Genomic DNA, 26,415 nt, shown 5'->3' with positions numbered 1-26,415 from the left:
ATGAGCTCTTAAGGCTGGGATGCCACCAAGTCATCAATCGAGCGTCGGCCAGTGTCGGGCCGTTGGTCGTAATCGCGAGACGAGAAACAGAAGTGAGGAAAGTAAAGAGAACAACATCGTCATCCAATCTGAACATTTTCACCAGAACATGATCATCTACAATGAATAATCTGCAGACCAACTGATCACCTCTGTTTGTAGATCTTCCTAGCTCTTCTTAGACTGCTGCCACCTACTGGTACGAATGGGTAACACCCTTTCAAACAGATACGCTAGCTGGCCGCTTACTATAGTCTTTGTGGTGTGTTCAAGTGCCCACAGGAAGAACAAAGGCCATCTGTTCCACACCAGAGGTGGGTTACATTGAGTTGACTAACTTTTTGAATTTTTTTGAATTTTTTTGAGAAAAGAGTACTTTTACTGCTCCGTACTTTTTACTTTTACTTGAGTAGATTTGTGAAGAAGAAACGCTACTCTAGGCTCATTTAAGGTACTGTGGGACACAGAGGCCGTAACCTACGTATGTCAGGCTACGGCGTTATAGGCAGTTTAGGCTTCTGTGTTAATTTGATGCCGTAGCTACGGCGACACCGTAGACCCTAGCGTCGTAGGTGACGGGCGCCTCCCCAGAAATATAACTACGCACCAGACCACAATTTCCAGCTGCTTCTTCATCTCGGCAATTTTCAAATGTATTGTTTTGGATCAATAAAGATGGAACACACTGAGGAAAGGTTAACGGAGGAGGTTCGGAGATACGGACATTTGTACGGCTCGTCTTCGGCATGTCTTCGAAAGTTTCAGTCGCCATTGTTGGAAGTGAAGCAGGAAGTAGAAAACTGGCAAACGACACAGCGCGGACTAGCGTTTCGGTGGTGTTTTTACAGAGCGAGCCAGACTGACGAGGCACAAGTATAAATGGCTCGTACTGCTACGTACGTAGGTTACGGAGTCTGGTCCTGCAGTACCTTAAATGAGCCATAAGGGTCCGGACTGTCGCCGTAGCTTAGCATAAACCGCCCATTACTCAGCTACATTGGGCAACTCGTGCAGTCACATGACCAACACAAACTGTGGCGGCACAGTGGCCAAAAGTGAGATTTGGAAATTTGTTATGTTGTAAAGGTAATATTATTTTCATAATACCAGAATTTGCACATTGTTTTATATTTTTGTCTGATGACATAATTACGAAACACTAAATCAGACATTACGATCAAACAGTACTTGAGTAGTATTTTCACCAAATAACAGTTTACTCTTTAGGATGACTACTTCTTGCTTCTACTTGAGTAATATTACTTTGAAGTAACGCTACTCTTGCTACTAGTACAAGCCCCGTGAAGCAACGCCACAGCAGACCTGTAGTATTTTGATGTCGGCTTTGTGTGTCTGGGCCTTTCGGATGGATTTGCAATAATGTGGTTTCTGACTGAATAACTGTAACATAATGACGTCATTTTCACCCATGTCAGCATTGTTGGTGAAAATCCTTCATCATCTATTATCGCTTGTCCCCCAGCTCCACCCTGGACACATCACCAGTCTATCGCAGGGCTGACTCAGAAAGACAAACCGAGACATTTAGAGTCGCACCCAGAGAAAACCCATTCAAGGAGAACATGCAAACTCCACTTAGAAATGGTTTGAACCACAAATAGCTCATGAAAATATGACAGTAACACTGACAATAAACATCATATATTGTAGTAACATCATCTCACTGTTTTAGCACCCTTTTTATATTAAACTGAGATTTTTAATTGCGCTTTATGGCCGTAAAAAGTGTCTCCAAAGGATACAAATGAATTCACAACAAAGAAAAAGAACTGTTTGTCCAGAAAGTAAACAGACTATAAATCAGCACCAGCTCTCTGCGCACTATTTATACTCCCCTGTTTACTTTAGCTCACACCACACCGTCTGCCTCACCCCCCCAACCCCCAAATCTGTGCGGACCCCAGGATGAGGATCAGGGACCACCGTGGTTCACGTCAACTTTAAAGGTTTGTGACAACTGGGGAGGCCGGAGTGAACGCTTCTAGTTTGCCTTTAAAAATATGGCCAGGAAAGGAAACGGCAACGACGCCCAGTTCTGACGCAGTCACGTGTCTTGGAGTTTATTTTTTTCCAAAGGGAGGGTCGAAACTTCTGCTGTGGCAACGTGACACAGCTGCTGGCAAGCTAGGAGTTAATGCGTCTGGATCAGAAAGCTGGAACAACTCGATCATGAATAGTTATGTGTTAATAAGGAAAAAAAAAAAAAAACGAAAGCCCAAAAAAGAGAAGAAACTGTGTGGGAGAGTTCACAAAAAGTTTAAGGAGGACTTCATAGTCGCAGAAGAAAAAAAAGGGTGATGTTAACGGCCATGAACACTCATAAACATCTGGTATATTTGGGTTAGGGTTGGAACTAGCTTTAATTTCACCAAATCATTAGGTACACTAGTTCGAATGCAGTGCATGACTGTTATATTGGGATGTGCCTAATGAACTGACCTGTGAGTGTGTGTTTTTACACAGAAGTCTCCTGTCTCACCTTTGTTTTCTGTTTTTCTTTCATTTCGTGAATACTGTCTTTGAGGTTTTGGGCTATGGGAAATTCATTCATTCATCCATTCATGCACAAAACTACATTTAATTGTATTTATTTCACACGGTCAAACAGAATAGGTAGGTTTGAAAAAAAAAATAACAGTCGTAGATTCATGGTTTGTGTCTTGTGGTTCTTTTAGCTTTGATTGATTGTGGTGTTAAACATTAGGCGTATGCTGCTGAGAATAGGGTGGAGTGCATTACCGTTGACTCCTTCACAGTGACAAATATGTGCCATCTTTCCATGTCTGGCCATATCCGATATCCATTAACATTATGACCATTACGTGCAGGTCTCCCTTGTGCCTCCAAAACAGTTGTGACTCATCAGAGAATGGACTTGGGCCTTCTGAGGGTGTCCTGTGGTGTCTGGCAACACAATGTTGTTAGTGGGGGGTCTTTGAGGGGAGGGGCCTCCTCTGTGGATCATCCCACCGATACTTGATCAGTTTGGGATCTGGTGAATTTGGAGGCCAGGTCAACACCTTGTGCTTTTCTTCATGTTTTTTTTTCGTTGTTCCTAAAGTGTTTTTGTGTGTGTGTCTGTGTCAGGCTGCATCCTGCTGGGGATGGCTGCTGCCATCAAGGAGTGTCATTGCTATGGGGTGGGGGTGCCTGGTCTGGTCTGGTCTAGGTGGGTGCTACATGTCTAAGTAACATCCACATGAATGAATGAATTCCAGGTCCAAAAGTTTTCCAGCAGAACATTGAATTGTCACAAGATGGTCAATGTTATTTACTTCTCCCGTCAGTGGTTTTAATGTTGTGGCTGAACTGTGTAATTACAACAGCATTAAGTCTGCTGACAGTCTGGAGGCTTGCCTTTGTTTGTTGTGTTGTTTGCTGCTGTAATATGTGAAAGGTCCCGCAGAGCAGCGTGCCCTCTCTCCTCCAGTAACTAAATCAATTCTTGTTCTTCCCACTCTGACCCACAGGAAGAACAAAGGCCGAGTCATCTGCTCCACAATAGCTTGATGCAGATGCAGTCTCAAATAAAGGAGGCCCCAGCATCACGTTTCCATAGCGGATGTGTTGTTCCAAGAGTCAAGTGTGCAATAACAACTTGAATGACAGGACAATACCTCAGGGATATCGCTAATTAAAATAGACGCACAGATACGCTGCTTGCTTAACACGGCCCGCCGTGCCTGTGGGGCTCAGGTTTGAGTCCTCTGCTTCCTGAAAGAGCTTCCTGTTTGGCCTCGACTCTGACCTCTAAACTTTCCAACCCAGGAGCACTTCTATGGCTGTGAGTAACAAATCCCTCGGGGGAATTCATAAAGTCATCTTGTTGGGTGGTTCCCTGGGATGTACTCCTTTTATTTCAACACATATGTGTCATCTTGCCTAACAATGACCCTCTGTTTTAAAGAGGAGCTTCACAAGCTCAAGGACCATAAAACCATAATGTTGGATAAAAAAGCAAAATGTAACGTTGTTCTTAGCGAGCTAATCTGCTGCACTGGTATCACTATTCTCATCCGGCTATTGGCAAAGAAGCAAACAGGTGGATTATGCCAAACTATTGTTTTAAATCTGTTTTTTTGCAAGCACTAAAATGCCCTCTGTTGTTACGGGACCAAATGCTGGAAACTACCCTTTCTGCAGCTGAGACAGCTGCTCTGTCTGGAAACCCTTCTCCTCTGTTCAGGTAATTTTCCAGCATAACCAGAGAGAGAGAGATGCCTGTCTCTGTCCACAAATGGTTGTTTCTCTACGAGGGTTTAATGTGATTTGTCTGTGCCGCCCATTACAGTGCAATGCAGTCTCCAGTCCAGAGAGCCATCATCGGTATATCAACGTGAGTGGATTATCATCAAGAGGTTATTAGTGCGCCACTAAAAATATTATTTACCTCTAGTTTAGCCTGTTTACTCTGGGTATCTAAAAATGCACCGGAAATTTTCGGCCCAAAATGGCCCAAAAGTGCATTTTCGGTTTTCGGCCGAATATTTATCGCCGAAACAACACGGCCGAAACAACACGGCCGAAACAGGATGTTGTGATGATGCAAGCAACAACTGCAGCAATTTTCGGCCGAAAATGGCCCAAAAGTGCATAAAATATAATTTTCGGTGCATCCCTATAAAATTCCCAAAAGAGTGGAGGTGAACGGCATGTTTATGATTGTCCAGAGGTTGCGCTAGACTTTTTCGTTGTCGGTCATTTTGACTGACAAGGTCATAAAAATCCCGTCATAATCTGTTTTTACCCGTCACTTTAATTTTTTAAAATGATAATAAAGACATATTCAATAGCATTTAATTTTCATTAAAGTTTCATTAACTTTACGTACTTTTTTCAGAACAGTATTGACTTTAAAGGGTCAAAAAAAAAAAGTTTCGGCTGCCGACACATGTTGTCCGTACTCGGAACGGGACTGCTAGCGTAAACAGGTCTTAGACGGTACCGTAGGGTTGTAGTGCTTCGGTGGTATGCAAATTCCATTTTGGTAGCTGCATAGACATAGACATATATACATATATATTGTATATCTATGGTCTATGGTTTGCTGAGCTCTGACGTGTGCATCAGTGTAATCGGTGTACCAGGAAATCGCGCACCGGCAAAAGTTCCGCGATGTTTGGAATGCAAATTGCGATGAGAGACAAGAGCCAATTAATAAGGTCACTCGCCGCCAAGTGGTCAGAGTGTGAATTGCAATCTGTCAAAATGACGGATGGCCTTCAGATTTTTACGTCACATTTTAAAAAAAAACGTCAATGACGGAAAATATTCGGTTAACGCAACCCCTGTGATGGTCACAGTCTATAAATATCGTCATTAAGGCAGGTTTCCTTCATGTCATTTCTGTCTTTTTAAATCTGCTAGATGTTTCTTTGTAACCATGAAACATGCACAAGCGTGGAGGCCTCTCAGTTTTGTTCAACCAGCCCGTGAATTTAATTTTCCACAGAGTCAACAGCCTCTGAGTAAAGCCATTAAGAGTGAAGTACTAAGTTATGGATTACTCACAGTAACAGGGGCGGCGGTGATTCTGGAAACAGATGCTACCAAATTTTCCGCCGGTCTGGGCCATCTCTTTGCTCGGACCGAAATATCTCCCCCCAAACATCATGGGTCTCTGTGAAACGTGTCCCTGGAGGATATGATGCGACCGTATGGCGGTACTTTCCGTCCGCCTCGGCCTTACCCGGTGTCTTGTCCCGTTAGCAGATGTTAACATGTGAAGATGGGATGGCGAACGCGCGCGCTGACATTAGCACGACACCGTTTACATGCACACAATAGCAATAGCATTTGACGTTCAGATTGATATTAATTTAAGTAGTAACACAACTGATGTAAAGAAGGATTAATAGTGTGATTAATGGTTAATATTGGTGTCTGCACGGCCGTATTACAACAAAGCTACGCTGCCCTGATTGTGCATGCCTCTCACATTCTCCAGGATCCTATAGTTAGTTCGTCTTTTGGGAGTTTAGCTTTCCAGTGACAGGCTGAGTTTAGACATGATGGTCTCTCTGTTAACGTTTCACCTCCTCCATTAGTGCAACTGTTGCACAAACCTGTTATGTGTCGGTCAGTCTCGACTCCAGAGAGCTCACAGGCTGATGTCTGAGATTATACCTCCCCCTGGTGAAACTCTTGAGTGATTTCATGTGGCAGGATGTGCTGAAAGAGCATCTGTAGATTAACAATATAATATATCGCAGCTCCAGAGACTTGATTTTTGATCAATGCTATTCATTTCTTCATGTAAAAGCAGCAACTATTTCCCGGCCTACAGCGTCTCTTAATAAAAACCCACGTGTTTGTGGTTTTACAAGGTCGTTACGCCGCTTGAAGTCAGGGCGACCTCGCTGGATGGGAAACTATGTGACACAGATAAAGTTATGATAAATAAAAATGTCAGAAGACAGAATCTGGATTCGTTTAAGAGGCCTTAAAAGATGTGATTAAACCTTGAACTAAGAGGAAATCCTTGGGACCAAACTTTGACGTTGTTTTATCCGAGCAGTTGTTGTTTTATGCTTCACATATTTTTATAATCTGAGTTGTGTCAGGGTGTCGTGTCATTGTGTTTTGGGACCTTTTTGTTTTCCGGGTTGGTTTCCTGTTTCACTTCCAGTCTTTGTCTTTTCATGCTCCTGTGATTACGCTCACCTGTCTTGCCTCGTGTCATGACTAATCTATCAGCCCTTGTGTGTGTGTGTGTGTGTGTGTGTGTGTATGTGTGTCTGTGTGTGTGTGTATATAAACCGATCAGCCACAACATTAAAACCACTGACAGGAGAAGTAAATAACATTGATCATCTTGTGACAATTCAGTGTTCTGCTGGGAAACTTTTGGACCTGGCATTCATTCATGTGGATGTTACTTAGACATGTAGCACCCACCTAGACCAGACCAGGCACCCCCACCCCATAGCAATGACACTCCTTGATGGCAGCAGCCATCCCCAGCAGGATGCAGCCTGACACAGACACACACACAAAAACGCTTTAGGAACAACTAAAAAAAAAACATAAAGAACAGCACAAGGTGTTGACCTGGCCTCCAAATTCACTAGATCCCAAACTGATCAAGTATCTGTGGGATGATCCACAGAGGCCCCTCCCCTCAAAGGCCCCCACTAACAACATTTTGTTACCAGACAACACAGGACACCCTCAGAAGGCCCATGTCCATTCTCTAATGAGTCACAACTGTTTTTGAGGCACAAGGGAGACCTACACAATATTAGGAAGGTGGTCATAATGTTATGCCTGATTGGTGTATAGCCCTCTACATATGTCTGTTGAATAGACCACTTCTTTTCCAGTAGTTCCTGCCTGTTTCCCTGACTCCTGCTGTTTTTCAGCATGTTTTTGCATTTAATCCGTCTTTTGCAGTAAGTCATCGTTAAATATAAATTGAGTCGCTCCTCCTACCTCAGTGTGTAGCGAAGACATACAATTACAGAGCAACCAATCCTTTTCCACCTACACAGGAAGTGAAGGGGGAACTGGGAGGAGATACATGGGACACACCTGAGGAGAAAAAACAAACCTCTCTCAATCAACTAAGCAGCATAGAGGAGAACTGAGAAGTGAGAGTAACAAAAAAGATAACTAATGGTAAATCTAGTTTTTGGGAATTAAGGAAACTAATTAATTGCTTGTTTCATAGAAAATAAAGAAGACCTATAACCAAAACCAGCTGGATACACCCGAACTGTTTTGGAGGAAAGTTGCCGGTGAATTCCCAGGAGTCTTTGCTGTGACACTGATGTCATGATGATTTGATGGACTGACTTGGTTTCCCACGGTGGTCTTTACCTTCCCTTTTGAACCGGACTGCCTCAGACTAAAAAAGACATTCAGATATCTCACACATTCACACATTCAAACATGGACATCTTGGATTTTGTGTCAAAAGTTGTAGTTTTTATTTTAACTGGTTGTTATTTTGACCTTATCCTGTTAAAGTTATGGGAATTTCTGTTTGACTGATGACCTTTTGAGTTTGATGACATGGCATATTAATTTGATATTTATGTATGTTGAGTTATAAAGTGAAATTAATGGTATATAATTTACTCTCCTGTCTGGTGAGGAAAAGTGGATTGTGCGTCCTGTGTTTCTGCAAGGTCTTTCCCTTCCTTGCAACACACCCTGTGACACATGGGGGGCCCCACCTGACGTAACTCTGAACACCCAGTCATGTTACATGTAGTGTGCATGACACGATACAGTGTTAAAATGTGCCAACAGTGTCCTGTTCAAAAATGAAAAGAAGTTGGACAAAGGAGGAGGAGAAAAGAAAGATAACGGCAATTGGTTAGTCTAACCTTCTTGCTCTACCTCTGAGTGAAATAACTATTTCTATAACTATTATAACAGCTCGCGGATCAGTGTGTTCAGCTCTGTTCTCTGTGGAAATTTTTGCCAAGGGCCTTGATCGTCTCTGTGTCCCATACCCAGATATATTCAATCATTCACACAGTCGTCACATATACAGACATTATCACTCTAATATGAACTATCTCTCTCACATTTTTAGTCTTCCTTTGCACATTTACTAACTGTTTTAAATTAACTGCCTGCTTTGTTGTCGTGGGGACTTACAATTTTCAATGCAACGACTGGCTTTAAACTGAGAACATTCAATGCAAACACACTCGTTAAAATCGTGTTTGGGCCCGGCAGAGAATGCATTAAATACCAGGAGCTTTCCATTTTGTGAGCTTTCTGTGTTGAGGTACGTTTCCTGAGCTGCAGCAATAGAGAGACAGAAAGAGAGAAAATTAGGAGCTGGGACTGGAAAAGTTAATGTAACGAAAAAAAAAGTTCAGAGCTCCACAGCAGCGTTATCAATCCCTTCCCTTTACGCTGTTTGGTGTGAAGCTCCCAGCATGCCCATGTATGGTTACGCTCAACCATATAGACCCATAAACCTGCCTCGAAACCATTTAATGCCACTTTTGCGTCTTATTGTCTTTTTACTGCCTTGCAGGAATTTCTATCTTTTCTTAAAGCTCAAAGTCCTTCTAGTGGAAAAAAAGCACAAACGCTTGAAAATGTAAATTCTTACAGCGAGATGAGTAATATGTCAAACTGCTCGCTGATTTAGAACAGCGCTGATCCCCGAGTCCCTCCCTCCAGGTGCCACTGCTCTGCTCTGCTTGGAGATAGTCAAACTATTCCTCAGACGAACCTTTCAAACAGATTTAACAGTCGCGGCCCCTTCACGTCACCCTTCCAAGACGTCAGAGTTAAAGAATTACCTTTCGTCTCAACACTTTACACCAGCCAGGATCTACTGACGAACACCGTCTTAAGTTAATTTGTCAACTTTAAATGATTTTTTCTGCTATTTACACATAACTCTACTAGAAGAAAAAAAATTCTGGCAACAAAAGGATCCTAAATCTTGTCGCTATGACTAGTTTCTGCTCGTGCGATCTTAAAATAACAACTCTTTCAGGAAAAAGAAATGACTGGGTTTCTTTAGACAAACGTAATATATGTTTATAGTTCAGGGTCGTGGTATTCCATATGGTTAATATCTCGTAGAACCATTTCATTTTCCGTAGTGCTGAAGCCCTTTTTCCTTCTCCTTTCGTGTAGATTTAGCAAGAAATAAAAACATAGCCAGAGACTCGATCCGTTTCTTGTATAATTTATATTGAAAACGTGTTAAAAACATTAGTTTCCCTTTATAAAACAGTTACCTGTGGTCATAATTACAACAGTGTCCTGGTAACCAGAGTCTCCTGTCAATATTACATGTGACTGCTTCTTAATACCGAGTGCGTAAGGGAATTTAAAATGTTGCTGAATGTCAAACTGGCAGGGGGGTTCACGAGCCGCTCCGAGCTCAGTTCGGCTGGTTGTCCATCTGAGAGCCTGACTGGTAAGACTGGATGTCCTCCCCGATGAACTCTGATACTGTGGAGGAAGGAGACGAGACGTAGAGTCACTCAGACAGACCATTGCTGGAATTAAAGCTCATGTGTATTATCAACCTGCATTAATAATTTTACACTTATTTATTTGGAAAACAGAAATAAAATGATCCATGTGTGCAGCTTCAGCTTAGGAAAACATGTAGGAAAGATAACTTACTATACTAAGAGCATTTATAAGATAATACCAACTGATGCACTGGCTGAAACTGTACGTACACGTTGTCTGAAAATAAGCAAGAAACTGCAGGATAGAAATCTAATATAGATTTAAAGTAGGTTAGAAACAACGCTGTTAAATGTCCTATTAACTACATATCCGAAATCAAAATTTAAAGATCCTTTAAGAAAAAATACATTGAATACAGGCTGAAGTGTTGTTCTGGAGCCTCATTGAAATCAGATTTTGGCATTTTTAAAAAAAAAATTCTGATTAACTACTTGATTTCTCAGGCTTCGCTCTAATAGTTTGTGCTCTTGCGTAAATTTGGCGGCGTAGCTACGGCGACAGCGCAGAGCATAACCCAGACCCTAGCTCCTCCCACCTTCATCACGCAAGAGCCGTGATTGATCCACTTGGTGGTAGCGCGTTTCCGCTTTAGTATTTCCGGCTGCTTCTCTATCTTCACAATTTTCGAATTGATTGTTTTGGATGAATAAAGACGGAACACATCGAGGAAAGGTTAACTGACGAATTTCAGAGATACAAACGTTTGTATGACTCATCACCGTTGTTGAAAGTGAAGCAGGAAGTAGAAACAAAAATTAACCCGACTGGCAAAAAAGACACAGCGCCATCTAGTGTTTGGGTGGTGTTTTTACAAAGTGAGCCAGACTGATGAGCGCACAAGTATAATAGGCGGTTTATACTTCTGTGTTAAGTTGGCGCTGAGGCTACGGCGACAACGTAGACCCTAGTGTCGTAGCTGACCTGCACCTCCCCAGAAATGTAACGACGCGCCATGGCACCGCAGACCGCTAGAGCTGTGATTGGTCCGCTTAGTAGTAGCGTGTTTCCTCTTTAGTATTTGCGTCTCTGTCTCCACATGTTTCGAATTGATTGTTTTTTGATCAATAAAGATGGAACACATGGAGGAAAGGTTAACTTCAGTCCAGCGTTGAATGTGAAGGAGGAAGTGGAAAGAAAAATTAACCCGACTGGCAAAAAAGACACAGCGCCGACTAGTGTTTGGGTGGTGTTATTACAGAGCGAGCCAGACTGACGAGGCACAAGTATAAATGGCTCGCACCAGCGTAGGCTACGTACGTAGGTTACGTCGTCTATGTCCCCCAGTACTTTAAATTAGTGAGCCTTAAGCCACATGCTTGCAACAATTCACAATTTGACATGACTTTCAACCTCTCACAAAAATGTGATATATTTTTTTTCTTTGGCCACTGATGGAGACCAATGATGGAAGCAAATCACCCAGGATTAAAACCATCACCCAGTTTAGAGAAATACGGGTTTTGTTTGCATGATGATAAACAGGGACCAGGACCAACAAAATATATACAACAGAGATTATGTCAAACTACAGAAGAGAAAATGGACAATTGACAAGTTATATTACTGACAATATTCAACCAATCAGCATTTCTGCAAACAATGTATATCTCACCTTCTTCAAAGGTAATGTGGTGCATAGAGGAAGAGCTGCTAAATTCCAGAGGGCAATCCTGGATCTTGGGGTCCCGCCCATGTCCGGTTCCTAGCACCCTTCCCTGGGGGTCCCAGCCCTCGTAGTGGGAGTAGGGTGCTGGGCAGAAGTCCTGATAGTGGCTGGGGTTGGTTGGAGGGGAGGGACACACCTCCTGAGGATAAGCAGAGTACTGCGGGTAAGGCGAGGTGGGGATGGGAGGCAGAGGGGAGGTCGAGATGGGACTCCCGGCGGGGAACGGACTGAGAGAGGAGGAGTGGGAAGGGGAGGGCGAAGAGGACAGGTAGGGTGAGTCCAGCCACGGGGAAGGGGACGGGGAGGGAGGCTGCGGGCCACGGGGGTAGAGAGGAGGAAGCAGCTCTGTGAAGCCCAGCTCTAGATTCTCAAAACTGGGGTGACGCTCGGACAGAGCTGCCCTGGACCCGCCGGGCTCCTCCGCCACGGGGTCGGGTTTAGTGCAGTACTCCTCGTGGAAGCTCATGGTCGGGCACGGAGGGGAGTAGGTGGAGGGGTAGGGGGGCAGGAAGCCCAGGCCTCGCTCGTCAGACATGGGGTCGCCTCGCACATGGAAGCCCCTGTCCATCCTGGGGGGACCTCCAACAGGACACCCGGTCCCCCCATCCAGAGGCAGCACGGAGGGGCGAGAGAGCAGGGGATCGTCCTCTTTGAACATAACTGAGGGGAAACAGAAAAACCAGAACCTGCGTTAACAATATTTATTCAGCTCTTCTTTATATCAAGGCTTATTTTCAAGGATTTAAAAAGAAAAGGTTGTATCATGTTATTTGTCTTATTACTAAATAAACGGTTGTAGGTATTTGATGGTTTCTCTCTACCCGGATCAGTTTATCTTTTAAAAAGTTTACTGAGCGTGACATATTCAGCGAAGAGGCCGGCAACGCTATGATTAAATTTAATGAAGCATTTGTTCAGCTTCATCTTTGACGCATCAGTTTGTTCCAAAACATCAACAAGTCATTGTTATAAGGTTGGGATTCACTCACTAAATTACAGGTTGAAAGGGCAGAAGAGAAACATTTTTAAATGGAACAACAAAATGTAATAAAATAAATTCAAAAAAATTAAAAAAATTCTCCCAGGGGTCTTTTATCCATGGAGACCAAGGCTGCTCGTAAATAAATAAATAAAAATAAATAAATCTTCAGTCTCACTGACTGACAATTCTCTCTAATCACTTGACTGTGGGAGTTTCCATGGTAACCATCCACAATCTCAATCAGCCAATCATTAATTTGCTCTTGATTTGCTCCTTTTTGAACTATCTTAGGCTATTGATCACAACCTTAATGCTAACTGGAAGAAACCGTCTTTAGATTCACCGTGAACGTCTAACCCTTAAACGCATTAATGCATTTTGTCACTTTAACAAAACAAGCTACACGTCTGTAAACAGTCATTGATTCAGCGAAACGTCTTAAGAAGAAAATACTCAACGTTTCTGCAAACAAGTCAAATAGCCCAAAAAATATATTTAAAAAATACGTTGAAAGCTCATCTCTGGCCCATAGACTGTATATAAATATGGACAACACATCCCTACTTCCTTGCACTGGCCAAACTGACGCCATTTCGCCAGGGATACGGGTGGCACCATCTTGCGAGTTTGGCGCCACAGTCTGCACAGTACGGTCCAAAAGTGGAGTGAAGCCGCATTATCGATGCCCAGCCAAACTTCCTCCAGACTCACTCGCGTTTTCATTTAATTAATACTGCGCTCTGCTCTACCTCCACCAGTTACAAAGAAATGCTGGATTATACACTGTACTTATTTACATTTTTCTTTTTTTTTTCTTATAGTCCCACGGGACCCCTTAATGGAGCGGTTGGCACGGGAACTGGTAGTCGCCATTATGTCACATCCTGTTTCTATAGCGTCAAATAACTAAAATGAAACTTATCTAAACAATTGGCACTTGAACATGCATCAACATTATATTAACTACCTGAAACGATAGAAACCATCCTTGAAAAAAAACATTTTTGACGTGTATTTTAGTGTTTTAGTTTGGCCCAAGTCCCATCCACTAACATGGAGGAGGTGAGCTTATGACCTACACTGCAGCCAGACACCAGGGGGAGCTCTACTTGCTCTGGCTTCACTTTAGAGGAGCAGTTCTGCCGTCCATCTTTATACAGTCTATGCTCTGGACATACATCGTTAGAAAATAAAGCTTATTAATGCTGTTTTGTGTTTTACTGTGAGAGAAACTAAACAAAAACACAAAAAAACAGACAGAGAAGTGAACTCTCACCAGGTAGATACTTGAAACAATGAGTGCTGCTCCGTTTCCTCTTCCCGTTGGAAACGTAAAGACTGACCGACACCGGCCGACTGACGGAGAGGTCGCTGTAGGCCGGGACCCTCACGCACAACAGACACTGGAGGGAAAACATTACAGGAAGTCACGGAGCGGAGCGTCACGGCGTGCTCTGGCTGAATCTGCTCAACTTGAAGGTTCGTGATATTACCTCGTTGCTGTTGTCGCGGTCGACGTGAGCCTCCTCCTCCCACTGTAGTTTACCATCTAAGAGCAGAATTCAGGGATTAAAGTACACATTTGTGAAGCTTGTGAAGCTCAAAATAAAACTTAAGTAAATAATGACTCTTGTGCTCTGAAAGCTTGAATTAATCATCATTATTTGATTTAAAATCAGCATCCTGCGGTTCATTCTCATATGCACACCACATCATCAAACCCTCTGACCCTCTTCATGATCCACTTTGCATTTCTGGCTTATTTACACAATCTGTGCTGTGTGCTAAAAATAGACAGAATTATTATCCTTCCTGTTTGTTTTTCTTCTCAATGACTGAGGGAAAGTTGTACGCCTAAACAATATCTGTTAACCCCTTCCTGCACGGCCTCTGTGAACCTGGAGATCAGCTTGTTTATATGATGCTGCACCCCCCGTGCTTCACTGTCGGGATGATGTTCTTCGACTTTCAGACCTCCAACAGTGATTATTATTACTGCCAAAGAGTTTATCTCTAGAAGATAGAGCGTGGTTGGATGGTGTTAATAATCAGATGCTTCTAAATCCATGAAATCTATTTGAAAAGCTGTTTGATAAAAAAATATCTTCCAATACGACCACTCTTCATGTAATTTCTGTACTTTATCTGTGCCCAGTGATCACATGAGAGGGTCCGGACATTTACCTGTCCCTCGCTCCATGAAGAGCACCCTGGAGATCGGCAGGAAGTTGGTGCCGCTCAGCAGCAGCTCCTCTCCTCCTTCCACCGAGCAGGAGGTGAGGCTGACGGACTCGATGACGGGCAGCTCCTGGGCCGAACGCTGGGCTGAGGCAGGGGGAGAGGAGACAAACGCAAGATGAGACCTCTAGCGCCGTGACACGTGAGGCTAATTTAAACCCGGCAGATGCAGGATCTTCAAGGGTCATAGGTCAAAGAGTTTTTTTTTTTTATTGTCGTTTCCACCGTACGTAGCAGGTGCTGCATATAGTGAGAAGAAAGGACGTTCCTCCAGGACCATGCAGCAACGTGAAGACATAGGACTAAGTACAATACAAAGACTAGTGGTATAACGTGTACAAAGGATGCAAAGATGTGTGCAAAGGGCTGAGTATAGGGCATGATATGATTGTGGTTTTTTTAGTGTGTGCATTGTGCATGTTCAGCAAGAAACCGTTGCACAGTCTAGTCACATGCAGACACAGAGTCTCCACGAAACAGCCACTCACAGCATTCGATGGGCAAAGAGGCGACCTGCAAAGCCAAGACTCGTCCAGGTGGCGCTACAGGAGGCGCTAGAGGGAGGTGGGTACGAAACACCAAGCGGACGCGCGTGTTTTTCCTCCCAACGTCCGTTTCTCCTTTCCTCAGCTCGATGTCCGAGTTTCTCAGTTTCAGGATCCCGGCACAGTCAATGCTAAAAAAAAAACCCAAAAGTCGTTTAGTTGGTATGGTATCACTATCTTTCTCAGTCCGTGCACTTTTTGGTATTTTTCTTTCTGTCGTGAACCACGCCCGTGAGAGCGGCACACACAAGTGTTGTTTGCTGCAAATTCCAGATGTGGGCTACTTCCTGTTTCATGAAAGGAAAATACAGCTGTTTTTATGCTTTTAACTTGTTGCACTTTTATTTTTTAAATCACATCACTTTTTTGTTTTTGAATTGAATTTTCATTTTTTAGTTTTAAAAGCAAATTTGGTGAAATACCAAATAAAATGCACGAACCCCTCTCACTGGCACTTCAGCAGTTGTTTAGTCACATTCTTCAACATGTGCAGAGTAAAAGGAAACTGATCTGTCTATCACAGGGCTAACACAGAGAGACAGACAACCATTCACACTCTCATTCACACCTACGGCCAATTTAGAACCACCAATTAACCTAACGAGTATGTCTTTGGACGGTGGGAGGACGCTGGAGTACCTGGAGAGAACCCACGCAGATACAGGGAGAACATGCGAACTCCACACAGAAAGGAACCAGTCAGTCTGGATTCGAAGTCAGAACCTTCTTGCTGTGAGGCATCAGTGCTAATCGCCCCAAAAAGGAACCAGACACACTCTTTGCAGGCCAGTCAAGTTCTTCCACACCTCATTCATGTCTATATGGACTTTGGTTTGTGCACTGGTGCGCGACTAGTCATGTTGGAACAGGAAGGGACTTGGTGTGCTGAAGCATTCAGAGTTCCTTTCACTGGAACTAAGGGGCCAAGCCCAGCTCCTGAACAAACAACAACCCCACACCATAATCCCCCATCTCCACCAAACTTCACACTTGGCACAATGCAGTCAGACAAGTACCGTTCTCCTGGCAACCACCAAACCCAGATTGGTCCATCAGATTACCAGATGGAGAAGCGTGATTCATCACTCCAGAGAACGTGTCTCCACTGCTCTAGAGTCCAGTGGCGGCGTATTTTACACCACTGCATCCGATGCCTTATATTGCACTTGGTGATGTATGGCTTGGATGCAGCTGCTCACCATGGAAACCCATTCCATGAAGCTCTCTACACTGTCTGTTCTTGAGCTAATCTGAAGGCCACATGAAGTTTGGAGATCTGTAGAGATTGTCTCTGCAGAAAGTTGGCGACCTCTGTGCACTATGCGCAGAGGTCTACATACAAGTGTGAGGAAATTTCACGACTGGACTTGTTGCACAGGTGTCATCCTATCACAGTACCACGCTGGAATTCACTGAGCTCCTCAGAGCGACCCATTCTTTCACAAATGTTTGTAGAAGCAGTCTGCATGCCTAGGTGCTTGGTTTTATACACCTGTGGCCATGGAAGAGACTGAAACACCTGAATTTAGTTATTTGGATGGATGAGCGAATACAGTATATAATATAGTGTGTACATATACAGTGCTCTTAATTTGCAGATGGAGGCTGAAGGAAAAACAAATCCTTGGATATAGAGGAAATAGTTTACTCAGCATCTACTCACAGTGCGGTCATGTTGTTCTCGGGGTTGAGGGGGATGTCCAGCAGTTTGGTCCCCACCTGGACGCTCTCGTGGCTGGCGGTGCCGACCATCTTCCCAGTCACTCTGAAAACGGAGAGAGAGAGAGAGAGAGAGACATGCAGATTTAACAGCACGACAATTACGTTTTTTATGCCAAACCACATATACGCAAGTGAAAGTCATTTAGAAAGAAGAAATTAAATGAGGCAATTTGCTGCTTTTTTTGTGTTTCAGGTAAGACAGAATAAAAAGCAAGTTCTCTATTTTTGTCTGCCATATCCTGATGATACACATTTGGTTAATTTGTACATTATACTTGCTGGTTCAAATCCACTATGGCTTACAGCATGAGAAAATTCATATATCTCTCCGGCTGGAGTTTGAAGGTAGTGATTAAATGTTCCTCCAAATGTTTTAATAGCTCATTTATGTCCACAGTAATGTCCCTATATAAATAAAGTGTCATTTTTATTGTATTTTATTTAATGCTTTATTAATTTTACTGGTTTTATTTCATTTTTATTGCCAGTATGGTTGACTTTTACATACTGGCATATTGGTTTCTTAATTATCTTGTATATTCTCTTAAAATAATACTAATATGATATATTATTAATGTAAGTTAGGGCAAACACTTCAAATGAACTTCATATGAATGCTCTTCTTTTCATCAAGTTACTCAGAGAACAACAGGTGCAGGACTTTTTCTGGACCAACACTAGAAGCAGCTGGTGGTTAATTACACAATGGTTAAAGCCACAGAGGTCAGATAGATGTGTCCCAGGACTGTCGTGTCCCCTGAACATGACTGCACAATAAAAAGAAAATTAAAAAATATAATGATGCACAATGTTTCTAAACAGGCTCAGTACCTGTGGATCTGATAGAAAGGATGTGGCCTGATGGATCGGTCGTCAGCCGTTCCTACGAAAACCTGGAGAGAGAGCGGCTTGCTCTCTGTGTATCCACACAGCTGTGGAGGGAGATGCAGAGTGAGCGATGAGGTCAAGCTGTGAGGAGGCCTCCACCAGCAGGCAGCGAGCCACAACACACGTCCTGAGACTTTGCTCCAGTTTCATGTGAGCACAACAAACTCTCTGCTTAAATTTAATTTAATACATAAAACATCCCCAGAGGTGCTTTAGAGATTTAAAAAACAACTTGGGGCTGCTACGACAGGCAGGAGTGGGTTTCACCTTGACGACGGGATGCCCCGTCGGTGCAGCTTTGACGGCTCCTCTGCTGCCCTCCGTCTCGTAGTGGGCTCTGTGGTGCGGGCGGGGCTGAACCTCGATGCGCAGCTCGTACTGGTCGAACTGGGACGGCAGCGGCCAGTCGAGCGGAGGCAGGGCGTTAGACCTGAAGTGGTGTATAAACAGGGTCAGTCGCGGCGCCGAGCACGATGCTGACGACCAGATGTTGTTGAATAATTACTTTGCGCACCAAATAATGACATTTACATCTGATTTACACATGCACAACATAGGCGGTGGCAAAACAGATGTGCAGGGCACGGTTTACGAAAAGAGTTCATTTTGGGATTTAGTCATTTGGATCATGTTTTTCTATAACAGTACACAGATCAGGCATAACATTATGACCACCTTCCTAATATTGTGTAGGTCTCCCTTGTGCCTCCAAAACAGTTGTGACTCATCAGAGAATGGACATGGTCCTTCTGAGGGTGTCCTGTGGTGTCTGGTAACAAGATGTTGTCAGTGTTATTGTGTGTGTGTCTGTGTCTGCTGGGGATGGCTGCTACCATCAAGGAGTGTCATTGCTATGGGTTGGGGGTGCCTGGTCTGGTCTAGGTGGGTGCTACATGTCTAAGTAACATCCACATGAATGAATGCCAGGTCCAAAAGTTTCCCAGCAGAACACTGAATTGTCACAAGATGGTCAGTGTTATTCACTTCTCCCGTCAGTGGTCATAATGTTGTGGCTGATTGGTGTATGCGTCCTTGCCTGAACAGAGGGCTGTGGGCGCTGGCTCGGGATCTGCCCCAGGCCAGAGCAGGGGGCACAGAGAGGTAGTCCATGCCCAGCGAGGGTGGCTCTCTCCTGGTCTGCTGGGTCTCTGGCAGGGGGCAGGGGGAGCCGTGGCCCGGAGCCTGCTCCTGATCCACCTCCCTGGGAGACATCTGGAAGACAAGATGTTCAGCCCTTCAGAGATTTTTTAATATTTCCATTTTCTCTCACATGGAGAGACAACAGCATTTAAGAAAAAACAATTGCAATGTCTTTACTTGCTCCAATGACGTCTTCCTGGTTTTTTGTGGGATGCTGAGCTCACAGCTGCTGGGCGGAGGCTGCGACTGAGGGCTGCACTCTCCGCCCTCCAGGTTGCATCCCTGCAGTTCCTCGGAGTAGCTGCCTCTGCGTGAAGTACAGGGGGAGGCCAGTGGTGAGTTCCTACGCTTTTTGCCACCCGGCGAAGTGGGCCTCGAGGACGGCGAGAGCCCAAAATTGATGGTAGGCTCACTGAGTTCGTCCTCTTCCACCAGCAGGGAGTCGCAGCTGGAGGAAGGGCTCAGCCAGCCTCGGGAGGAGGGGCTGGACGCGGGGCTGGGGCTGAGGGAGCCCGTACATCTCTCGCGGTAAGAAAAGGGATCCAGCAGGGGGAGGTAGAGGCGCTCTCTGTCCCACCCGCCGCTGCCACCCATGTCCCAGTAGCTGGAAATGGTGGGTGTTGGGTCGTCTTCAGGCGAGATGGTGGTTATCTGGATGCTCGGGCACTCGACCACGCGAGACTCTGATACCTGGACAAAAGATGAAAGAAATTTATAATCAGTTACCAAATATTTCAGAATAAGTCCTTACAATCAAGTCCTAAAAGCTGCAATATGATCATTAATCTGGGGCCATGTTTCTGGGCAGGATTTACAATTTTGTTTAGCTGGATTTGTGGTCTCCAACAACTCCTGAAGGAAAACTATGGCTCTTAAGTTTCAGCGTGTTAACTGACTAGTCTCTAAGTGTCTGCTTTTTGGTCCTAAACAGAAAGTGCAAAAAGCCTAAATGAATTTGGCCTCAATTAACAGGACTTTGTCAAAGAATAGCAACATGATTGATTTACCGTTTACAACGCAGCCAAACTTCAGACTGAGGGATTGCTGATGTTGATTATAGCTGTCTTTGCCGCAGTTTGACATGTCATGAAAAAACTGGTGCTTGAGAGAAAAGGTTGTGTCACCTGTACGGAGCGTGCTGGGAGGCTCTCGTAGGTCCCGCTGAACTCTCTGATGGGGGCCCTTCGAGGAGGCGGTGAATGCATCCCTGCCCGCTGATTGGATGAGGGCGGCGGGCTGGGGATGCTGATTGAGTGTCCCGCATGAGAGGCAGCCAGGTTGTTGTCTGCAATTTAAAAAAATGACGTCAGATTGTAAAGTGCTGCTGATGAACCTTTCCATCGACACGATATTTATTTTCCAGCTGATTTGTAGCTGAACTTCTGAGTCATATGATCTCCTGTAACTTTTTTTTTTTCACAAGTGCACGATGAAAGTTGTGACGATCTGCTGTTGTTCTTGCATGAGAAAGTCTCATTAGATGGCAATCAAAATATTGTAAACACAATCTGTGGTGAGAAAAGATTAATTTTATCATCAACAGGCCTCTATCAATTAGTCTTCCTTGATTCACTGTAATTGTTGCCACATGGAAAACGTCTTTGAAGCAAAAGTGTGCTTAGCTTAGCTTAACTACTCATAAAAACTGGAAACATTTAGCCAGTCAGAAGCCCTAAAAGTAATTATCATTTATTAATATTAAGCCTAAGAATAACATGTCATGGTGGTTATGTGACAGCCTGTTTCCACCCTTTTCCAGTCTGTATTATGCTAAACTAAGCTAGCTGCACGTGTGTTTGAAGCTACATTGAACAGCTGCTTAACTTAGCAGTTAGCTTAAAACAGTTAGCTTGGCCAGCCAGAAAGTAAGAACATCCACTATTTAGCATCTTTCAAGTTAATTAACTAACATCGCAATTGTAATTTTCACGAATCTGTACAAAATGTTGTGGATGTATGGGTGGCTATGTGCCAGGCTAGCTTAACAACTTGCTAAGCTAACTGGATGATGGCTGCAGCTACAGATTTAACAGACACATATAAGAGTGTTATCTCATTTACCCTCCGCCATCAGGGGGTTAAATGTGTATTTGACATTTTTCAGCTAATCGTTTTATGTATTACAGGCATAAACTGAAAGCAGCTGTTTAGCTTAGTTTAGCATAAACTGGAAACAGTTAGCCCGGCCAGTCAGAAGGTTAGAAATCCACCACTCAGCACCTTTAAAATTAATTAACATCATATTTGTAATTTCATGAATCTGTACAAATATCAAAAAGTAAAAAATAAACAAATAAATAACACATTGTGGATTTACATGTGCCAGGCTAGCTGTTTTCAATCTTTATGCTAAGCTAACCTGTCTCTGACATAAATTTAACACAGGCATGAGAGTCGTATTGGTCTTTTCATCTATTTTCTCAACATGAAAACATATGTGTGGGTTTCACATGATGTTGAACTGCTTTTAATTTTAAATGTACTTGTGTTATTCATTAAACTTGGTTTTTACATGTTAGCTTATTACTCGCAGTCCCATCCCAACGCTTTTAACTGTACTTAACTGTACAGTTTCATGCATTATAGCCCAAAACTGTCCATTAAATGTTAGAATTTACATTTAATGGATAGTTTGGGGCTATAATGGAGGCTATAAGTTTACTTTTGGCTCAAATTTAGCTTAGAATCACATGTCCAGATATGCTGCTAACCCTAACGCCTGGGAAGATGGCTTTATTTTTTGTTTTTTAATGTGACCTCGACAAAGCTTCTTTGAATTTTGCCGAACCGTCATCCAAACGGGGACACGACCCCCATCACCACAACATTTCCTCAGCGTTGTGCGGTCGGCCTCCACACACGGAGCCAAACAGTAGTTACGCTGTAATGAGAGAGGCTCCGACTGATCATTGGTGCTCGGCGGTGGCAGCGGGCCACGCAGGCAATTTTTGGGCAATGCGGACGCACAATAGTCACTGCCAACAAATTAAGACTTGGGGTGAAAAATCTCTTCAAATGTTTCCTGGCAACGAAACATATTTCCAAGTGATTAAAGCTGCAGTGCTGAGGCAACTCTTTTCTGCGTCTTTTTTTTGTTTTTTTACATGAAATAGTGATTTAAATGTTTGTGTGCAGAGACCAGCAGAGAGTTTATGAGCCACAAAAACGTACCTAACATTTATTGAACACGCTAAAAAGCTAATGTTCAGTGTAAAATTTGTTTTCACGTTTGATTCCGCGTCCTGAGCTGAACCTTAGAAAAGTGATGTTTACCCTCAAACTGTGGATCCAGGCCCCACAAGAGCCGTAACAAGATTAATCTGAGGGGTCAGGGAAGTATAAAAGAGATTCTGCTGCTACAAACCTGACTTTATTTTGAATTAAACCTTTCTCTGTTCATTGTGCTTTTATATTAAATACATATTTTGTGTGTACATGTGTATTATTGCCAACAACTACCTGACAGCTATTGAATGCAAGTCAACCTTCAGATATATGCTAATGTTTCACCTTGTCTGAAGAGTGAAAGAGTTTAACCTCTAAAAAGGAGATCTGATGTATAATATATCTATGTTTTTACTTATTTACCTCTATTTAGTAAAGGAAAGGTGCTTTATTTGTCATTATACAACAAAATTGCATGGTCAGATGGAGGGTTATTCCTGAGCCGCTGCGACCTGGCGCCTGGCACCCATGTTTTTTTGATGATGGTGGGTGGAAACCCATGCAAACATGGGGAGAACATGCAAACTCCACACAGAAAGGCCCTGAGAATCAAACCCTCTCCGGGGATTTGAACCAAGGACGTTCTTACTGTGAGGCACCAGCGCTAACCACTGTTCCCAATGGCTAATTTTCTTACTATAAAAGATTTACCACTGAATCAAGCCAATGTAATCTTAAATTTAACACGCCGTCTTCCTCTATTTGTCGCGTTTCTCTTCTAAATTAATGTTGATTTTCGCCTATTCGGACCACTTAGAGCTAATTATGAACAGGAAAGGGGATTTTCTGACTACGAAAAGTGCCAACAGACAGTTAACGAACACAATTAGTTTGTCACTTTCTTTTGCAAAGCCTCATCTGAAGTCTAAACCTAATATACCATAATAATCCAGCGTCCTTAGATGAACCACCCCCCCAACACACACACACACACACACACACACACACACACAGGGAGGGATTCATTAGACATTCCCAACCTGAGGTCAGACACTTCACAAGGCGTTGAGAGATAAATCTGTTGAGTCATGAGCTGTTCAATAAGCTGTGAAAGCACAGAAGCTTTTCAGGTGTTTCTTGTATCACAAATGAACGGTGGTTTTATTCAACTTTGGGTCTCCTTACGGCCAAATATACTTTTCAAGAAATCAAAACCGATATACAGATATGTCTGCCACACAACTGTCACCGTTGTTGTTCTTTTAGACTTTATTTCAGCTGCTGTTTCCTTAGAATTAAAAGTGAATTTAATTTCCAGATCTGTTTTTTAGCAGTTCGCTTGTCAGTCTGTCGCCTCCAGATCTAAAATACTTCTGAGAGTTTAACCTCAGCTCAGGTACTCATGACACATACACTCACTTGCCAGTTCATTAGGCACACTAGTGAAAGTTAATGCATGCGAATATGACAGTCCTCCACTAAATCTCAGCTTCATGAAGGTTATGTGGTTCAGCATTTTTTTTTTTTTAAATAACTCACACAGCGAGAGAGAGAGCTGTTGATTCAACTGTGTCTTCATTTTGGAGGCTGTGGTTTGAAGCTAATTGCGTTGTGGTGCACAGACACATGTTTCTATTGTTTTGACAGCCTCGTTTTTAGTCAGTGGTCGGGGGCAAAATAACAGAATCACTTTGGTGTTAAATCAATCCAGTTTAAAAGCACCACAAAATGCATCCTCGTAAAAAGATCGGACAGTTGAATCGCCGCCTTTTCAACATACACTGATCCTTATAGCAGGCACGGAGCTAAGATTTAGTGCAGGGCTGTTTTAATAGAATAAATTTGTTTTCATCAGGGCAACTAATGAATTCTGTGTTTCTTGCAATGATTTAAATTAGTTCAGTGTGGACCAGGTTTTTGCCACAGTGACCATTTCATACAACTCACACAACTAGATATACATATTTCATTGTGTAATAAACATTACGGAATTTGATCAGCGTTCTCAGTCAGCAGATATCCTAGAAAGTGTACCAGGAAAGAAAAAAGCAGGATCGCTAGTTCCTCAGTTTGCCCTCCCCAGGCATCTTTAAGTTATTTAAAATAATATACTGCAACTTTTTGCCAAAAGTCATTGGACTGCTCAGCACTGTTTCATTCACAGTGATATATTTTTATTTCTTTTGCTAGAAAGGACAACCACAGTGTATAGACTGCGAGGGTGTGCACTTTATTCTGGTAGTATTTAGTCAGCTATCAGTTTTATGTAGTCATAATTTTCTATAATAATGTGACATTTTAGCATTATTAAGGTGAAGGCTTTAAAATAAAAAGCCCACACGAGTTTTCTGCCTCTCCCTGCACTGCAGATTATATTGTAATCTTTGCCTCTTGTCACCTTTAAATCAAGATTGTGTCCTGCCTGTTACATGAATGGACATATGGAGAGGTGAGAGCATGCATCTGAAGACCAGGAGAGACACCAAGGAGCAGCAGTTTTCCTGTGAGTGTTTATGAGCTGAAACATAAAACCTTAAAGTGAAGAAGTGCTCCATTGTTTTCTCCTGTAGCTCACTTTCATGCCTTGGGTGTGGTAATACGACTGTATGCCAGTGTGGGCGGGAAAACAAATGAGTGGATGAGAGGTGTGTGTGTGAGTGGGAGAGAGAGAGAGAGTGTGTGTGTGGAGATGGAGTTTGAGAGAGAAGAGGGAGGGATGGAGGGAGGGAGGTGTGTGTGCGTGGTGCGTGTTCAGTACACAGAGGTTGAGGTTCCTTCCCAGATGGCAGCTGTTAACTCTTCTCACACGCACAGCTGATTAGAAACACATTGAGTCTGGGGCTGCATGCACAAACACACACACACACACACACGCAAACGCACCCAACAAGCAGGAATACAGTTAGATATGCACGCAGATGCTGCATACCACACGCAAAACAAACGCACAATTAAAGCAGAAAAGCAGGAAAGTGGAGAGCACATGCGCACTCACAGAAGTCCCCATGCATTAAAAAAGGTGTCAAGCATCCTCTATCTAAGTGTGACTCTTTTTTTTTTTTTACTTTTAACACATTAAACTCGGTAAGTGACTCTGACCCAGGCTGCTGCTGCCGGAGGTCTCCAAGTGCAGCAAGGCGCCCTCGCTCTCCTCCCCGGCAACGGAGCTTTCCGGCTCGGCTGTGCGCACCGGAGATGGGCCCTGGCTCTGCCGCGGCGGTTCCTCCTCAAACACCAACTTGAACTCGAACTCGCCCTCCTCCCAGCCCGAGCCCGGCGCGGCCCCCATCGACCTCCGGCAGCAAGGACAGGATACAGATTCAGTGATACAATCTTTATGTCCCTGCGTCCGACTTGGTGACTCTAACGTCCTTGATGCGCCTCAGAGAGGGGGAGAGAGAGAGGAAAAAGAAACTTTCCAAAGAGAGATGTTGCCCCAAAACTTTTTTCTTTCTGACTTTCTCCTATGTGCGTGTCATTGCGCAAATATTCCTCATCTTGAAGGAGTTTGCTTCAGCAACTTTTCCGCATCGTTTCCACGCGAAAAACGCTGCTCCCCGCTGCGGTATTTGCAACTTTTCCAGACTTGATGCCGTGCGCTCCAAATCAAATCTTCCTCCAGAAAAAATCGCCGATAAATACTCCCCAAATGGAGACGGCTCTTTCATTCTAGCTCCGTCGTCGCCATCACCGGGCTATAGTTTCTCCGTCTTTGTTCCCGTTGAAGACAGAGAGAGGGAGAGGAGAAAAAAAAAAGTTTATCAAATATTTTTGTCGTCCTTTACCCTTAATTGCCTTTGGGTGGGTTTCCCAGCTCCAGTTGGTCCGTTACTCATTCCCCATAGGACCTTATGTCTGTCACTCATGAAACCCCCCTGCCCAACCTCCAGCCTCCCTCCTCTCCCCTCTCCCCTCTCACTCCGGAGGCTTCTCTTTTAGTCAAATTCACTTCACATCTACTTCATGCACCAATAACACCCGGATCAAATCTTATTTAGCATCATTTAATCATCATTATCTTTGAGGTTTTAATCTAAAAATTAACCTTGTGT

The 26,415-nt window shown here is 43.6% G+C and overlaps 1 protein-coding gene across 1 annotated transcript; it reads right to left on the bottom strand.

Annotated features, from left to right (window-relative positions):
* Window positions 1-9,012: 9,012 nt before the first annotated feature.
* On the bottom strand, window positions 9,013-25,652 carry nfatc4 (nuclear factor of activated T cells 4; the record flags this gene model as incomplete). Its single annotated transcript, XM_084547380.1, has 13 exons — window positions 9,013-9,990; window positions 11,630-12,343; window positions 13,942-14,068; window positions 14,159-14,214; window positions 14,850-14,990; window positions 15,392-15,579; window positions 17,112-17,213; window positions 18,002-18,102; window positions 18,326-18,488; window positions 19,095-19,270; window positions 19,376-19,888; window positions 20,323-20,483; window positions 25,463-25,652. The coding sequence occupies 13 exons, from the start codon at window positions 25,650-25,652 to the stop codon at window positions 9,920-9,922; spliced, it is 2,703 nt and encodes a 900-aa protein (XP_084403506.1). The 3' UTR covers window positions 9,013-9,919.
* Between the last annotated feature and the right edge of the window lie 763 nt (window positions 25,653-26,415).

This window comes from Chelon labrosus (assembly GCF_963514085.1).
Source record: "Chelon labrosus genome assembly, chromosome: 6".
Taxonomy (NCBI): Eukaryota; Metazoa; Chordata; class Actinopteri; order Mugiliformes; family Mugilidae; genus Chelon; species Chelon labrosus.
Note: the sequence above shows the minus strand (reverse complement) of the source record. Positions and strands in the feature narration are given on the sequence as shown.